This window comes from Empidonax traillii, unplaced genomic scaffold (genome assembly GCF_003031625.1).
Source record: "Empidonax traillii isolate 1590-97213 ecotype Southwest subspecies unplaced genomic scaffold, ASM303162v1 scaffold161:size1573837, whole genome shotgun sequence".
NCBI classification, from domain to species: domain Eukaryota; kingdom Metazoa; phylum Chordata; class Aves; order Passeriformes; family Tyrannidae; genus Empidonax; species Empidonax traillii.
Window position 1 is genome coordinate 846,969 of NW_020955354.1, and position 18,012 is coordinate 864,980.

The following is an 18,012-nucleotide window of genomic DNA, read 5'->3' on the forward strand; positions in this document are numbered from 1 at the left end:
AAAAGTAAATCCTATTTCTCCTTATGAGACAAATTGGATGCATTCTGAGAATTTACTTCCTGCAATTTGCAAGATTTAAAACCCACTCTAAATGAAAATGCACCTTCTCTTCAAAGGGAGGAAAAATAACATGAAGAGTAGCAATAAAATTGAATAGATAGTATAGGCTCTTCATAATAAAATTCCCTGTGTTTGAATGCCCTCTTCCTTTAGTTGCTGGACAAGCACCTTCTAGAGTTGGGGACCTGGCTCTTCTCTACATTTGTTTTTCCTGGAGCAAGCACTACTTATACTGGGCCAAAGCAAAGAAGCTCTTTTTATTTTTAAGACTGAGAGTTTTCTTACATAGATTTAGTTAAAAAGTGTTAGAAAGTGTATGAATCGTTGTGATACATACAGAAAAAAAGCAACAAAAGAGATGTTTTGAGTGAAAAGAAAATGTGTTCTGTTTGCAGGAGGGGGCGTTGTCTTTGTGCTCTCAATCCCAAGGCTTCTTGATTTCAGTTCTTGATACTGCAGCTAGTGTGGAAAAAGAGCAAGTCATCTAAAGAGAGATTTTTCAAGTGTGTGAATATAGCTGGTGCTTTAATTAAAGGCAGTGGAAAATGCATGTGTTCAGCACCTGCCAAAGTCAGGACTTTAGGCTGCTATCTATGTAAACACTTAGCTGAGTAACCAGGGATTTTCCGTGGCTGCCAGGAAGTCTGATTACTGATTTTCATACTGAGGTGACCAGAGCATATTAGCAATCTCCATATAATCACACTGAAGAAAGGCATGCCTAAATTTTCACTGTGCACTTAAAGAAAACAGCTACTAAGATACGGCTGTAAGTCACAACACATTAAAGTGCACATTGCCATGTTTGAGGAAAATTTGGTAGTTGACTCACTTCTGAGAAAGGTTTTAGCACAGCTACTCAGCACTTACCAAGCTCACATATGTTCCACTTATATAATTTAGGCTTCCACTGGGGGACCAAAATGTTTCTAGTTCAGGCTTCAATACCGTGTCGCTGCAGAACAGGGAACTGACTTCTTGCCTAATCAGTATTTGGCAAACATTAACTACTGGCAGCGTGGCTGGGAGCAGCTCCCTTATGCAGCCCTTAAAAGGGGAGGAAAACGCGCTGTGCTCTATGCAAGGGTGGTTTGTAGCTGAGGAAGATCTGAGGACAGCTACCCCGGGTGGGGCAGGCTCGCTTCCCTCTCTGCTCCTCTGGTAGATCTCTGCAAACCAGCTTGTCTGTGCTGGAACAAACACGGGTCAAACTCCAGAAAAAAGAGAGAAAGGCTTTAGCAACAGACTAGATCTGCTTGATTGGCTTTGCTACCAGCACACAGATGCTGCATTATGTGGTGGATGTAAAAGGGTGAGGCACCAGAGCAGCTCTCTGCTCACCCCCACACCCTTTATTTCTGTTGTTTTCTTCTCATCTGCTGTACAACTCTGTACTCTCAAGCACCTAACAGCACCCAGAGTACTGAATTAATGTTTCATAACATAAATCTGTTGACACAGGGGGAATAAATCCCTTGGTTAGCCTTTCACTCCCCGATGGCAAAGTGCAGCTTCAGCAGCTACAGGGAGAATTGAACAGGGCACTGTGCAACTGCCTTTGCAGTTTCTCAAATTACTGGTCATGGCCACAGGTCTTAGGAGCAAGCCCAAGCCACCTAAGTAATATAGAACAACATCCCAGCCATTCCCCTTTTCCCTTTATACCTGCAGGCAACATCGGGAATGATACACAAAACAGTGCTACTGGCAGTTCATGCGTATGAAAATTAAAAATGAAAATCAGGACGCTTAGGCCAGGTTTTACTCTGACTTAGGTCACTGGGCTTGCCAACATCTCGCCTGTCTTTGAATATGGCTGCAGAACTAAGGCTCCATTTGAAGCTCAATGATTACAAAATTCAGCCATTCTCAGGGAAACACGTGCTGTCCAAATTTTGTTGATATCTTGAGTTTGAAAAATTTGTCTGGTTGCTTTGAAAGAAATCTTTTCATGTACAAATTCGTTTAAAATTTGGCTTTGCAATCCAAAAAAAGGCATATCAAAACTAGAAAAAGATTTGTCATTGAACCAGAAGTGCTATTGATTTTAATATTTTTAATTTATTTTCTATTCCCCTCAGGCATTCCTAGAGGTATTTCTTAGGTGACTTTGAACTGATGCACTATGCTGATGTTTCTACTAGGCAGGTGTAATAGACAAGTACTGCAAACATGAACTTGATGTATTCAGAAATGGTGACTACACTGTGGTTGTTTAGTCAATCTTCATATAGAAGCGGTGAAGAGATTTTAACTATAAAGTTAAAGCACAAGCTGTCTGACTGCTTTTTGCTACTTTGCCGTAGGATCTATCAGTTGTCCATGTCACTGTGAACAATTTGACTGCCTAATGTAACTACCATATCCTATATAAAATGTTATTCATGTCTTTTTATTTTCATCACAGAACCTAAAGAGGATGAAGCGGAGCTATCTGATGACGGTAAGAAGTGCATGTTTTAAACAGGGCAAATGCAAATCTCTGCTTTTCGTTCACGTTTTCTGGAGGTTTTAATCATGGTCCTTGATACCTGTTTGCAGAGGGGAAAGAAACAGAGGTGGAATATCGGACTGTTACAATCAACACTGAACAAAAGGTGTCAGATGTCTACAACATTGAAGAGAGGCTGGGATCGTAAGTACTCTCGAAGGCACAGAGTTCTCAAGGCTACCAGTCAGTTATAAAGATCACATGCATTCATTCTTTGACGCTGTCTTGCACTTTCAGCATTCCAGTTGGGCTCCTGCTAAACAGATTTTAATGTATTGTTTGCTTCCACTCCATAAAGATCCTTTACTCTTATTAACTGATCATTTTAAACAGGCACTTACATGTATTTGTGGCAAGGAAAACAGACCCCACAAATGAACAAAGCTGGAGGATTCATTTGTTTTTCAGTGTTCTAAAAGCTATCTGAAAAAAAAAGGTACACATTGTGTACTTGTATTTCCATTATAACCATTAGCAGTAATAAGATTATCCTGCCCACAGGCTAGAATCTCTGTTGACAGGGGTCATAATCCCAAAGAGCATTAATAGTATTGCTAAGAGAAGGTCAGTGATTAGCCTGGCTGTGTTTCTCAGGGCTCCAACTCGTGGCTCTGTGAACTGCATGCCATGATAATCTTCCAGTGATTTGTGCTGAAGGCCAGGGGATCCTGTGTGCTGCCATTAATAAATCTCGATAAGTGTAATGTAGAGGTAGAATTGTGCATATACAGCAGCGTGCAGTAACAGTGCTGAGCATTCAGATTCTGATTTCACCTGTATCCTACACCTGACATGTCTCATCTGCTGCCCCTTCAGAGGTGTACAACCTACAGAAAACTGGGCAGAAAGACTTCAGTCACATGACTAAAGCCTGGTAGGAGTCCAGTTTTTGAACACTCATATAAAACTTGCTCACTGGGATGGCAGGGGATCTCTAAATGTGGTATTCATTCAGAAGTTCTTGCAGATTACTCTGCACAAAATCATTATAGAAAAATACCTGATATTTAGACACTTTTTTTTCATAATGGACTGGTTGTGCTGTAATATTTAGTAAAATGTTGCTATGTTGCTATTCGTGGTGGCCCATGCATTGCAAAAACATTTTATGGAAATAGTTATATATTTTCAGGGGAAAATTTGGACAAGTCTTTAGGCTTGTTGAAAAGAAGACTGGAAAAGTTTGGGCAGGAAAATTTTTCAAAGCCTACTCTGCTAAGGAAAAAGAGAACATAAGGGATGAAATCAGCATCATGAACTGTCTACATCATCCAAAACTTGTCCAATGTGTAGATGCCTTTGAAGAAAAAGCCAACATCGTTATGGTCTTGGAAATGTAAGTATAAAGCAGATCACACTGGCAAAGCTAAAAATGTTGAAAATAATTGTGTATACAAAAGTAGCAACTTATCCAAACGTGGAACTGCCAAAAACTTCAGGATCTGCAGGGCCTGGATGGCTTTCTCATCTTGCAAGTTTTCCCAAGTATTTATCCAACTTGTTTAAACTGTGTAAGTGAATCTGTGTTGGATCTTTAAAAAATCTGTGAAGATGTCTTACAGTTTTTATTGTCTTGTTTGCTTGTTTTTTAAAGTACATGTGGTGGGTGTTTGCAGCTCACTCTTTTATTGCCAGCTCGGGAGAGCAGAGACTTTCCTTTAGAACTAAAAATATGTTTAAGGAGGAGAATTCCTTTTTTCCTTTAGGCAGTTCTAAACATGTATTGAAGAATACAACAGATGTTGCTTGCAGAGAACTGAATGTTGGTGCACAACAGACAGTAAGAGAGAAAGATGTGGTTCAGAATGCAAAAATCTAAGCCACATTCTAATAAAATAGTTGAATTTCCATAAAAAATTGATCATGACAAATTTATAGTGCTCAAGAGATATTAGGAACACTTCAGTTTTCATAATATCCCATTTTTATATTTTTAAGAGACCTCAAAGGATTAGCCCAGTGGGGTTTTCCTGCAACACATAAATACTTTGATTGCAAAACATTTTATTACAACAAGGGAGTTCTGTATAAAAAAATCTCCATAGGTAAACACAGTGAATGTTCTAAATCTGGATCAGTAGATGCAGAAAGATTATGCTGACTGCTTTCCCTAAAAACTAATTAAACATGAATTGATCTGCCCCTAAGATCAATACACAGATTCTCTATGATGGCCCAGGTGCAGCAGCTGCAGAAGGAAATCTCTCCTTTACTTGAAAGTCCCTTCATCCAAGACTAGATAATTAAGTAATGCTGAATTTGAAGACAGGCTATCCCACTGTCTTGTTCTTGATGACTAAGACAGCAACACTTATTTTTACCTCCCAGGAATTGTTCACCATGGGCTCCTCATGTCATACTACTAAAAAAAAAAAAGAAAAGACGGTTCAGAACATGTTCGTGCAACAAAATTCATTATAAGAAAAGAACCTGCACAGCTTGAGATGGAAAGTAATGGTCAGGCGTCACAAACAATAATGACCAACAAGACCAATGTTTGCATCATCCATAATGCACCTTCTTCGTTTGAATCCCATACTTGTGGCAGCAGCAGCTGGAAGGAAAATTAAATCCTGATCTGTGCTGATGTTTTTCCCAAAAAGTTACATCAGTTATTGTTCTGCTGCCACACCTACTTCATGTGCTGTCTGATGCAAGACGGAGGAGCAGCTTTTTTGCTGGCTGCAAGTTCTGAGTAAGACAGAAATTGATTGAGGCAAAGGAGACTATATGTCCATTTTGCTTGCTTGGCACTTGCTTAGATTATGTGCAAACTACTACTGCACTGGCATATTTCAAAAATTGGATTTTACAACCCTGGAACTTATGTGCAAGAAAGTGTTTTTATTTTTAGATTGAGCAGTTGAGCAAGCTGATGATGGTAAGGGAAGGGAACCCTACTTAGCTTGGAACTGGGAGCTGGCAGACCTAATGGAAAACAAGGAGATGTATAAAGAGTCTGGAATAGCATATGGCTTTACACTCCATTAGTTCCCCCCTGACAGCAAACGGGTTTTACTTTTCAGAAATACGGAAAAGTGCAATCAAATTTAAAGTAGCTTTGTTAACCAGTCTAATTAGATGTGATTTTAGTTTGGGGGTGGCCACCTTTTCTGGTTTTTGAGTCACCCCACTGAAAGTTCCACAGTGTCAAGCAGCAGGCAGCAGCAGTGCGTCCCAGCCCTGCAGCAGGATTGTGGTAATGCATGGATTTCAAATAAATCCAGCTTACCTGCTGTTAGTCTCATTTTAAACCAGATTTTAACAGGGACAGGAATTTAGCAGCTCCCCCTCTACTCCAATTGGAGCTATTGCTAAGAAGCACCTTTGGAATGTTCTTCCTGGTATTTATAATAAATTTTTCATTTTAATTTTATCCCCGTATCTTTCTTAGGACCTTTTAGACTTCACCCTCCATCCTTTTAATTAATTTTTCATTACACTATTTTATATGGTTTGATTTCATATTTAAAATAAAATCAGATTTTTTTTTATCTTGAATTTTAAATCAAGCACTATAATGAGATGTTCTTACCTGAAAGCCTTTCCATCTACCATTTGCTGGAAGTCAGGGGGAAGTCTCAGGCATTTCCTTTTCAAATATAGGAATGTACTGGTTCCAGAAGAAGCATCTCAGTGGAAAAATAAATCTGATAAATAGTATCATGTTGTAAATGTCCTTCAACACTGGGAGATAAATGCCTTAAAGTTTTTGTATACTTCAGATAGTCAGTTAATTTTGAAACAGGTCAGAAGAAGATTATTGTATTGCAAATTAAGATTATTGGAGCAAAATCTCAGCACTAAACTCCATTCATTTGATGTGACTTAAGTCAGCACAAGTCATGAAGGTTTTCTCTTTTTTTTGAAGGAAGATTTATTAAAATACAGCTCAGTGTTTGCCTGGGCAACAGAATCTTCTCACTGTTCCTCAACGACCTAAAGTTTATAAGAAAACAATTTTACAATGGGTATTCTGTGATTCTGTAGACATGAATATTTCCCTCTATGGCCTCATCTAGAGAAGACTGAAAAGAGGATTCTGAACTAGTTGAAGCTATTTGAACAAATCCAACTTCTCCTTCTGTGTATGGGTAGAACCTGGTCCACACTGGTTTGATTCAGCTTCCTAACCCGGCAAAAATTAAACTGGATTTGGCTCGGGATATAAATGCAACATTATTCATTCTATGAAATGCATAGCAGTTTAATCTACCATTGCTGCCAGGGTGTCTAGAGCTCCCATGGTAAAACCAGCATGCAGATGCATTACCATGCTAAAAGTATGCTAAAAAGGGGTGCTCCAGACAATGGTACAATTTCTGAAAAGTTTTTCCTTTAAGGATCTGAAAATTATGGTGCATTTATAGTAAAAATAAGTCATCATTATCCGTGTTAAACAGACAGTACAAGTGGTACATTTTAGATTTAGGATGATTATCATTTGGAATTGCACAGTGCTCCAGATACAGACATTTTGCCTGCAGTTGTTTTCACAAACACCTCCATTCTGGTTAATGTCTCACTGAAGCAACAAAATACTAGATCTCCTGAATGTTTATTCAACAGCTCTGGCCATATTATTGCTTTGTGTTACAAATGTGCTCTAACACAACACAACCTCTCAATTTGTCAAACATACACTATTCTTACTATTTTCATGTAAATAGAAAACTGCAGTAGCATTTCTAATTACATATTTTCTGAAATCTTATAGCCAAAGCAACAAATGCATCCAGAACTCCAGATGTCACAATTTCAGTTGGGTACATGAGGGATATAATATAATATATCTGGCATCCTGCAAGCATTGCAAGGCCAGTTTTCAGTTTTGTGTTTTCTTTCTGTAACTGAAATGTGCAATTACATTTGGCAATAAGCATGAATGCTGCAAAATATTAAACCATATAAAGACTATGGTGTATTTAATTTAGAACAGATTTCTAAAAGTAAAACTGCTCATCGCTGTTTGCTCCTTTCTCTATGGGTCATTCCCCTTTAGCATAAGAAAAAAAAGTATTTTCCATCTTTGGATGCAAGCAGATAAACTAGTTGAGTGATTACTCAGAATTTAAAACAACACAAAACAAAACAAAGACCAAACACAAAAAAAACCCCCACCAAAACTAACAAACCACAACTTAAATTATGCTTTATTAAATCTAGATTAAAAATGTCCCACTTTAGTTCCACTAACAGTTCAATCCAGGAGATTCTACCCTGGCAAGACTAATTATTTCACGTCTTTAATAAGAATACACATGAATACTCTCTCTTATGCTTTAATAAACGTAAAAATGGAATTGTCCTACAAGGAGTGTGATGAGGACGCAGCTAAAAATACCAGCACTGAAAGTGTTGTGGGTTATATCCTTGTCCTGTCACAGCTAAGGAGGAAACTCCCTCTGAGCTCACTTGGGTCAGTAATTAACCCTTCGAGCTTTGCATTCCAATTAACCCTATCATCAGAATTCTTCCTTCTTCAGCCTGTCTTTGTCACTCTCAATCTTTCTTCTCCCCAAATTTTTGTTTATCTGCCAGAAGTTTTGTCCTCTTTTCCTGGGACCAATTCTGTGTTACTTTAGTTTTCTTTATTTCTGAATTGTGATGTCTGCACCTGTATGTAGTGGTGGATCATGGGAGGGAAGGAAGCAGCGAGAAATGTGTGCTTGGAGTCTGGAGTGGTGTTAGGAACACATGTCAGCAGGGTGACCGTCACAGGGCACACACTTTACTGTCAGCTGCAGGTGACTGGATCCTAAAGGCAGGATGTAAATCCCCACTGCCTGGGATAATAGTACGGGTGTCTCACAGCCCTCACCTGGGACAGAGGTTTAGAGTGGAATACATCTGTTGATCTATAACACACACAAGAGATTCTTCCCATGTTATCCTTGTGCCTAGGGAAAGTGCCATTACAAAACACAGATTGCACCCTGAAGTGACCACTGCAAGCTTGAACTCTGTATTTCTGTAAAAGAAATAGTTCGATTACTCCCCTAATGAAAATGTTACCGAAGTCCTCTTTTTATTGTCTCTCCTAGGGTTTCTGGAGGAGAGCTCTTTGAACGCATCATTGATGAAGACTTTGAGCTGACAGAGAGAGAGTGCATTAAATACATGAAGCAGATTTCAGAAGGAGTTCAGTACATTCATAAGCAGGGTATTGTCCACTTGGATTTGAAGCCAGAAAATATTATGTGTGTCAACAAGACCGGTACAAGTATCAAACTCATTGACTTTGGACTTGCCAGAAGATTAGGTAATGACTTCTCTTCCTATTTCAATATTACAGGGGGAAAGGGGCAGGACAAACAGTAATTCATGCTACCTAATATATTCTTTCATATATAAAGAGCAAATAATGTTTCTTGTAAATAGTTCTGGGTTTAGGAAAAAATAAAAAAAAAGGGAAAAAGAAGGTATTCAAGAGGAGTGTGCAGTGCAGTGTATACAATCTACCTGTCTGTCCCTACAGATAGGGTATCCCTGTAGATTACAGGTAAAATACACAGTAGTGGTAATGTTAACAAATACTTACATTTGCTCTAGGAAACTATAAATCACTAACTCTCTAACTAAATACTTCATGAATACTACAAAACCTTGAACTTTTTGTAATCACGGGAATCAAGGTGATTTTCTAGAGGTCTGTCAGATCCGGATAATTATAGTTGATTTGCATTTACCCATTAGTTTTATAATTTCTTAACTTAAACAGCAGGATATTGTCATAGTAATGGTAAACATCAGAGGAATTCAATATGGAGTTGTGCAATAGTACTACTTTAAAATAATACAAAGGGGGAAGTATCACTTGACATGTTCCTCCTCTTCCTAAACTGTTTTTAGCTGCTTTCTATCATTCATTTTGATCTAAGATTCCAACATGCTCTGCAACTTAAAAGCCAAAGACCTTCAAGGGTTCTTGTACAGTTTGAAATTACTACCACCTGGTCTTTGTTATCTGCCTAAATGTTTCTCATCCTAGTTCTTTTGCCACGTAAGTAACAGACTACTGCATTCCCAAGAATATAATTTTACTGAAACAAACAAGAAATGCTTTGTTAAATGAATATGGGGAAACAAATCCACTCTTCAGAATTTTACAGGATGTTCAGTTCCAAAAGTGTATTACATGAATCTTGGTCACACGGACACTGTTAACACAGAGATAAGATGTTTCTTTTATTTTTTTAAAAAAAGAAATCACTGCCATTTATGTTCATTCACCAGAATGGAGCCAATAGTGTTCTGGGAACATAAACTGGATTTTGTTCTTGTTGAGGAAACAGATGAACTGTTAACTAAGTTCCAGTGCTGATGTTTTGGTTATCAGAGGTGTGTGAAAGATTTCAGCCCACGATGTTCCAGCTGTCAGCCTGAAAACTATACATTTACTGCTGTACTGAGTGGATTTCATCAACAAGAGATATAATGTAAACACAGAATGGCCTTTTTATAGAAACTTCTTCAACTACCTTTTTAACTTCAGGCCACAGTTAAACTGACATTTAGCAAACAGAAGATCCTATTTTCAGTAGCCTGTTCATATCCATCAGCTTTGCCATTTTTCTGGTAATCTTGTGGCATCACAGGGCATTGACCAGCTGACACCAACTTGTGAACTGCTGCAGTTGTACCATTTGTAGCAAATCTCTAAAGTCCAGATAACTTTTTTGTGATATAGAAGGATGAGAGCTTTGGGCACTGATGCTGATTTTAATTTTACAGTACTGTATGGCTTAATATGTTGCTAATTCTTGGCAAGTTCCATTATAGGTATTTGCTATTCATCAGCTGCTGTTCTGGATAACTCCCCTGTGTGTGGCATTTCCCTAGGAAGAGAAAGTGCCCTTCCATTTCATGCCCATAAAGCAAAAGCACTCTGTTACTTGGGAAGACAATTCTAACAGTTTGGTTGAGAGGATTTCCAAAAGTATAAAACAACTTTTGCTGTTTCATTCACTCACAAAAATTGCTAAAAACACTTTTCACTAATGCCTGCTTCTTGTCAACTGTCTTGTGTGGTGCACTGAGGGCACTTGTGCTCCTTCAAACTTTGTGATTTTGAAATTGGTTGTCAAAGTCACTTTGGCATTGATAGATGTGGGATTGGAGCCCTCGTACTACAGACCTGACTCTGAGCAGAAACTGCTCAACAAAGGGATTGCTGAAGGCAGCGATGGCTGACTCTGCACTTCAGCTTCTGAGATTCATTTTTAACTTTTTGTAACCAGTGCAAACTACTGCCTCTAAATATTCATTGTTCTGATCAGTTTTAAAGATATTAAGATCAGTTCCTTCTGCAGTCATCTTCTGCAGCTAATTAGTTCTCTTGCACTGTCAGGAAATACCAAAGCTGCAGTGGGATATTTTCCTGACCTTTTTTGGTGTGCTGAGGAACACATGTAGAAAATTGTTTAAGATAAACTTCTTGAGGAGAAAAGAGAGTGATTTTTGAGTACTGTAAAGATTTTTTTTTTAAAATCAGTTGATTATACACAGTGTCAGCAACAGTTTCCAGTTAGCTTGTCAGCTTTCTATCTGAACTAAGGGATCTCCAAACACAGATCTTACTTGTGTACTAAGCTTGTAAACAACTGGGTAAAGATTTGAAATATTATTGCATAGAAGATATCTTATTCTTTTCCTTTCTTTTTTTCTTTTATACACAGAAAATGCTGTATCAGTTGTTTCGCACTTTATGCTTGCACTCAAATGCCATGTTTTCAAAAAAAACCCCCACATTTCTCTGATGTATGGACAGTGCATTTCATACACCAGCCTTTTGCATACACAGTGGCTCATGGTAGTTTACACAGTGCACAGAAGAGCCTTCAAACTTGGATGTGAAAATCTGAGCCTGAGATTTGGAAGACCATGATTAGGCTTTTGGAAAACAGGTTCATTGTGATAAATTTCGATAACTTTTCATAAAGACAGCTGGAAAAAAATGTAGGTGTTGACTTTAAAAAGAAGGCAAATGGAAAAAATGGGATCTTAGGCTTTCCATTTGCACTTGGAAAAGGAAAAGTGATCTCTCTGTGCTCATGGCCACTGTGAAGAAGACATTGCCCTTCTTTTGGGCTAAGTCACTTTAGATTGAATACTAGAAAAAGGATCTTACTTTCTGGGTTATGAAAACTCTGGTTATGTGACTGTAGAGATGTTGTGGGATAGTTTTGGAATGTGCTTTTTAAAGGCTAGTCAGAGATCTGGCAGGAGGGTCTTGGTGTTGGTGAACTTGCATGGGAGGATCTGGGTGATTTCCTGCAGCTGCTCCCAGGCATTCTTCTGTCTGTCTGTCTCTGGGCACAGATACTCCCTGCACGGAGGGGTCTCTGAAAACAAGGAAAATAGTGACAACAAGGCTTCTGCAATTAATTTACTATAACCATACCTAAGCAGAGCAAAAAGGGTTTCACAGAATTTAAAATGGGAAACGGGCACGACTGTGAGCGAATTGCTGCAGTAGTGCTTAAAAGTTGCCTCAAGGATGGTGTTCAAACTTTAGGCACATTATTAACCCTACATATCCTTCAGATTTCATTTGGTGAATTGGGCATTTGCATACCTCAAAATACTACTACCTGAGGTGTTTGATTACATTTCATGAAATGCCTTTAGAGCTTTGAATGGAGGGGAGTGTGGGAGTGGAGTCAGTGCTGGCATCAGCGTCTCTGTCACAAAACCTGGTAAAGTAAGTTCTGGTAAATAAAAATATTCTATTAAGAGTCAGTGTTGTGGACAATTCACTTCTATTGTAGTCTTCACAAAACTTTTGATTTGCTGTTGTTTGGGGCTTTTTTTTAAGCTTTTCTCTTGATTATAGAGCTGCAAATGTCTGTACTCTTGGTAACCTTAACAGGAGCAGGATTGGACTCTGTTACATCTGTTTTCCTTCCCATCCATATCTATTATGTTTAGATGGTAATCTCTTTGGAAGAGCAATGGTCCCCCACAAGGACATTCTACTGTGCCTAATCTGGATGCTACTCTTGCACAAAAGATAAACATAAAGCAATGAATCTCACTGAAGGCAGATACTGATTGCTCAGGCGCATGTGCAGACTGGACAAGAGTTTCTTGACCTAAATCCAAGCCTGTTTCATGTCAGAAACAATTTATTTTCTGACATTTTAATTCTTTTATAATGCAGTTCTTTTATTGGGATGTGGGTTTTATCCCCCAGTCGCTAATCAATTCCTTCGTTTTCTTCCTTCTTCATCTTGCTTGTTCTTTTCCTCTTCCCATCCTATTTAGAAGGAGCACTGATGAAAATGAGCCCATTGAGTTTGCCTAACAATTTCTAACTTAATGATTTACATTGTATTTCACACTATGACCAGAAATCAGACATATCACTCAGTTGCACACTGGCAGAATAAACTATGTCGTGAACAGGTTGTTCTTCTACCTTCACCACTGTATTTCCCAGTGGAGCAATACTGGTGGGTCAGCACAAGAAAAATGACAGGCAAGTTCAATGTCTCATGACCTCATTCTTTCAGCTCATACTGGTAGCAGGAGCTTCATTGTAGATCATTTTTAAAGCATCCACGTTGTGTTTAGGCAGAGACAGATGTGGAACACCTGTGCTACAGGCCAGCTGAGTAAAAGTCTGGAGCAGCTGATGACTAAAGGTTGCTGACTTGTGCTTCCCCTTCACCACTTTGGAGTTCCACAGGTGTGGTTGTAGGCAGGCCTAGTTTTGAGAGCATGTCCAAGTCCAGCTTTACTGAGAGGCAGTGATCTGACAGATGCTCATCATCTGTTTCTTTTCTTGTTTCACTGCTGGCCATGCCACCTCAAATTTCAGAGACATGCAACCCGCCACTGATTTTCATTCCTGAAAAAAAAATTTTTCCTAGAAAAAAATGTGTTGGATTGAAATAGTTATTTCTTCTTATTATAATTTTATTACTACTGGTTCTTTTTAGCACAACATACAGGTCTTTTAGCTTTGATAAATCTTGGATAATTTGTGAACACAGTAATTTCTTTCTAACACTGGAGTCCCACAATCCTCTTGTGAAACTGCTAAAGGGATGGAGGCTTTTGTACTTCAGGACATTCAAATGTGAATTAAACAGTGACACTTCTCTTTCTTAGACTTGGTCTTGCAATAGGAACCTTCTTATATGATTGTACAGTGCTATATGCTTGAGGATGCTGAATAAATAATTCTTTATTTCTATACCTGTATCAGCTAAGAAAAGAGCAGTTCAGTGGTTCTGATAAGTATCTTTTAAAAAATGACAAATATAAGGGCAAAACTGCTTTTCCTGTTACTGGAGAATAACTGGTTTTAAAACTCTGCATGCAGCACTTAATGGTTTTCTCTTATTCTTCACAGAAAATGCAGGTTCTCTGAAAGTTCTCTTTGGGACACCTGAGTTTGTGGCTCCAGAAGTTATAAACTATGAACCTATTGGATATGAAACAGATATGTGGAGTATAGGAGTTATCTGCTACATTTTGTGAGTACCTTTGCTGTTCTTAACACAAATTCTGTCAGTTGCTGAACATACAACATTTTCATCGGTTTCTGAAGTTTTCTCCAATTTTCAGGCCTCTTCTACTCTGATGAGCAGCTCCAGAATGTTTAATAAAAGTTCTGTGTACTCTGAAGGGTGCAATTGTTAAACTGCAGAACTGGCAGTTTGGGCAATGCAACCATTTAGTGTTGTACTTCTTACATCACAAACCCGCGACGCTTCATTTAAAAACACAGTGTGACAGTATTTTATTATTAACTTTAAACTATTTTTCCCTTCCAGATATTAAAGCAAAATATTTGGGCATGCACTAATAACCATTAATTTCCATTCTTTTGTTCCAAGAGAGAAAATTTTTGTGAAACTTTGGGGTCTCGTGGGACACGCTTAAGTACTGCAGCATTACCATTTCTGTTCAGAGTGCATTTTAATTTATTGCTGAGCACAGACCTCTGGACAAATACATTTTATAAGCAGCACGGATTGAGCTCATGGAAACATTTTAGAGGATGGTTAGCTGCAGCTCTTGGTTACGTATTTCAGTATTAGATTTGATTTTTATATATGATAACACGTGCTTATGAACATCAGTGAGTCTAGAGAAATGTCTATGGAAACAGCATCTCCATGCCTAGAACAGCAAGTGATCTTTCTCCCACTGTGACTGTACACATTTGATGCCACATAAACAAGTGTAAAGAAAAGCTCAGCTTGGAGCATGGTTCTTTCTTCCTCACTCCAGCTTCAGCAGTAAGTAAATGGTAGATCTGCTTTGCATTCATTCTTTTAAAAGGCTCCTCTCAGTGCCCTTCTTCTTTTACTAAAAGAGTCTCCTCTGCCCTGGCTACCCTGCTTCTTAACACCCGGCAGTGCACAGTTGTTTGCCTCATCTTTCCTCATTCTTTCTGTGCTCCTGCTTGCTTCATGAGCCTGTACTTATTCTCACACTCTTCTCATTTCCAAACTAAGCAACATAATTCCCTTACTTGTCCTGTCCAAAAGCTACTACATCAGCTCTCCCTTACTCCCAGTGAAGATTCAAATGTTTCTGTTATCTTCTGTTTCTTACATGAAGTGTGCTACACTCTTCAAGGTCACTTTGTTCTGCCAGTTTATTTACGGGACTTTTATTTTCCATTCACTTCCAGCACTTCTTTCTAGATCTTGAAAGCTCGTTTGGATCATTCCGTAGTTCAAATAATGTAGACCACACAGGCAGCACTCGGAAGACAAATTCATGCATTTCTCTAGCTTTTGAGGTCTCCTGATCCGCAGGCTCCTGGAAGGCAGGATGGCCATTCCGGGCACATCCATGGAGCCCAGCATTCCCTCAGTGCTGCAGTGCCCTCTGGAGGCCTCCTGCACCCTGGGGAGCGGAGCATTGGCCGCTCTGGGGGAGTTCCACGTCTTTCGCTGGCATTTGTTATCGAAGTGTGCGACGAGTTTCCGAGTGTTCCCGGTCCAGGCAGCGACAGACAAGCAAGGCACAGATCGGTGCTGGCAGTTGTGTGTTCCTAAGGCAGGGAGCCAGGGCTGCTGCTCCTGTACGGTCCGTGCTGGGGAACACCGGCATCACCTTAGGAGACAAAGCAAAGGGAGCAGGTGAAACAGGTGGAGAAAAGGTGACATGTCTTGCCAAACACCAGTCTGCCAGCACCGGCAGAACTGCTTCTTCCCAGTTTCTCTGTGCCACCAGAAGCAAGGTATTTGGATGCTGTACCACCCAGCTGATGGGGTTGGGGTGGTGTTACACTTGATGCAGCTGATCTGATATGCCTTGAGAAATATATTAAGAAATTACTTGTTTGCTGAGGTGTATTTAAGGTCATTTAACTGCTCATGAGGGGAAAACTACACTACCCAAACATAATGAAAATTTTTTTTTTTTTTTTTTTTTTTTTATGCATAGCTATTGCCACAATAGTGATTAGCAGTAATAATCAGCTTTTGTCTTTCTTGCCATAAGAATAATGTAACAGAAGTTAGGGAAGATCTGTGAGTCATCACTTGGACTTTTTCTCTCCACCCCAGAGTGACAGGTTCTCGATCTGTCTCAACTTTCTTAAAGCCCAGCTATTTTTACAGACTCACAGCTCTGAGCCATTATCTAAAATGGACCATCACATCATCGTTGCAGAATGCAAATAAAAGTCATTGAGAACTGCATATCTCTTCAGTTGTAGCTCTGCTTTCCTGTTTTGATTGTAAGCTCAGAACTGCCAAATCTCATGCACCAAGTGTAAGACTCATTTATTGTCTGCCTCATTTACCATCACTGTGCTTGTAACTTGGCATTTGCGCCCTGTCTCTCCCTGCCCTGGTGAGTGGGGCCATGAAGGCAGAGATTGCAGCAGCACTGCACTCGAGGGCAGGTCTGCTACAGGCAGCTGATGGCCCAAGGCTGCTGTGTCCACCTCCTGATCTAAGTGAAGCAGCAGGGAGCACCTACTGCATGACTTGACATAACATCTCTTTTAAGGTAGGATTCCAGAGTGCTGAGAGACCTGTGACCTGCCTAGAAAGTGCCTGTGTTTCCATCATGTGCTGCACAACAAACCGGGGTTAGCAAAGAGCTGCTAAAGAGATCTCTGAGTGAAGGGTCTTCCCTGCAGAAGAATAAATGGGATGTAATCTTAAATAAGAAGCAGGGTGACAGCACTTCTGACGAAACCCTGCAGCAAACCCCCTCTCCTGTCCCTCTGCGCTGCAGGCATAAGTATAGATATTACATTCCCTGTTGGGATCTGCATCTGTCTTCCTTATCTTTGGACTTAATTCCACCCTACAGTTCATGGGTTCCCTTTCCACATTTCTAAGCTATACATTAAATCCTTTTAATCTTCCTGGATAACTTATTCAGTCCTGTCTCTTCATCTGTCTTTGTTCTTCCTTAAATTTTCCTGTTTGTATTCTCCACTTCATGTTCTTTATCTTCCACTTTTATCTTGTTCTCTGTCCTGTTCTGTATCACAGTACTGTCCCACATACTTAAGTTGATCTATTGCCTTAGAAATAACAGGCCACAAATATTATAGCTTCTGTATATCATCTCCATTTATGTCTATTTCAGAGTTTCTTTTTGCATTTACATTAACCTTTATCTAGTGAAGGTTAAACCTCCTGAATTCTTTCCAGCTCCTTCTGGAAAGAATTAATTCTTCTGGGCATTGCTGAATTTGCTTGTTGCTTTTTTTTCTGTTTCTAGTTCTTTTCTGATGGATAGTAAGTGTTTTCAATATTTAGTAATCTGAAACAATTTCTAAATTCTACCTTTATTTCAAACCAATTTTCAGTCTAAGATTTCAGCACTGCGTGTATGTACAGTGAGTGTGGATAGCCCTGTTCCTTCTGGCTCCACAGGATCTGATTAGTTTTCAGGGAGGAACTGGCTGTGGCTGATTCAAACCTTTGCTTGCTTTCCAGTAGCTCTTCTCCCTTTATCAGTGCCAGGCAGTGTATCTTTGCAGCCCAGTTGATCTCTGACAGTTAATATTTTTTAAAATACTCTACCTTAAGCTGTGTTTTAATATCACATTTGATCTTGCTGTACACTCTTCTACTTCAGCACCTTCCTAATTGCACTCATTCTGATTTTTCAAACATTCATTCTCTTTCCTTTTTATCTATTGTGTTGTTCATCACTGCTGTTATTCCTCCCTTGTTTGGCAGTTGGGGTTGGTTGAAAGGTCTTTCAGCATCGCTCATCTTTTGGGTGTGCTGACTTGGAACTTTGAGAAGGTAAGACACAATACTGGCTTACACTCAGCTCGATGTTGTATTAAAAATTTATGCCTCTTTAATATAAAGATGTAAGAACACTCCTTGTTCTTTCCTTGAAGCAATTAAGAAAGGCCTTAATGTCAAGACTGTACTGCTCAAAAGAAAATGTTTTACTTGTTTCATGGCACTGGCAAATTGTGGTTCCTCGTTAATCCACTGGGCATGTGAAACAAGGATGAG

The 18,012-nt window shown here is 39.3% G+C and overlaps 1 protein-coding gene across 5 annotated transcripts in view; it reads left to right on the forward strand.

The window, feature by feature from the left end:
* Positions 1 to 18,012, forward strand: part of MYLK (myosin light chain kinase) — a 202,467-nt gene that overhangs the window by 173,040 nt on the left and 11,415 nt on the right. For all 5 annotated transcript variants that reach the window (XM_027885106.1, XM_027885107.1, XM_027885108.1 and 2 more), the window contains 5 exons: positions 2,468 to 2,503; positions 2,602 to 2,695; positions 3,684 to 3,887; positions 8,596 to 8,813; positions 13,911 to 14,034. In XM_027885106.1, the coding sequence (XP_027740907.1) occupies positions 2,468 to 2,503; positions 2,602 to 2,695; positions 3,684 to 3,887; positions 8,596 to 8,813; positions 13,911 to 14,034 (676 nt within the window). The remainder of the gene's footprint in view (positions 1 to 2,467; positions 2,504 to 2,601; positions 2,696 to 3,683; positions 3,888 to 8,595; positions 8,814 to 13,910; positions 14,035 to 18,012) is intronic.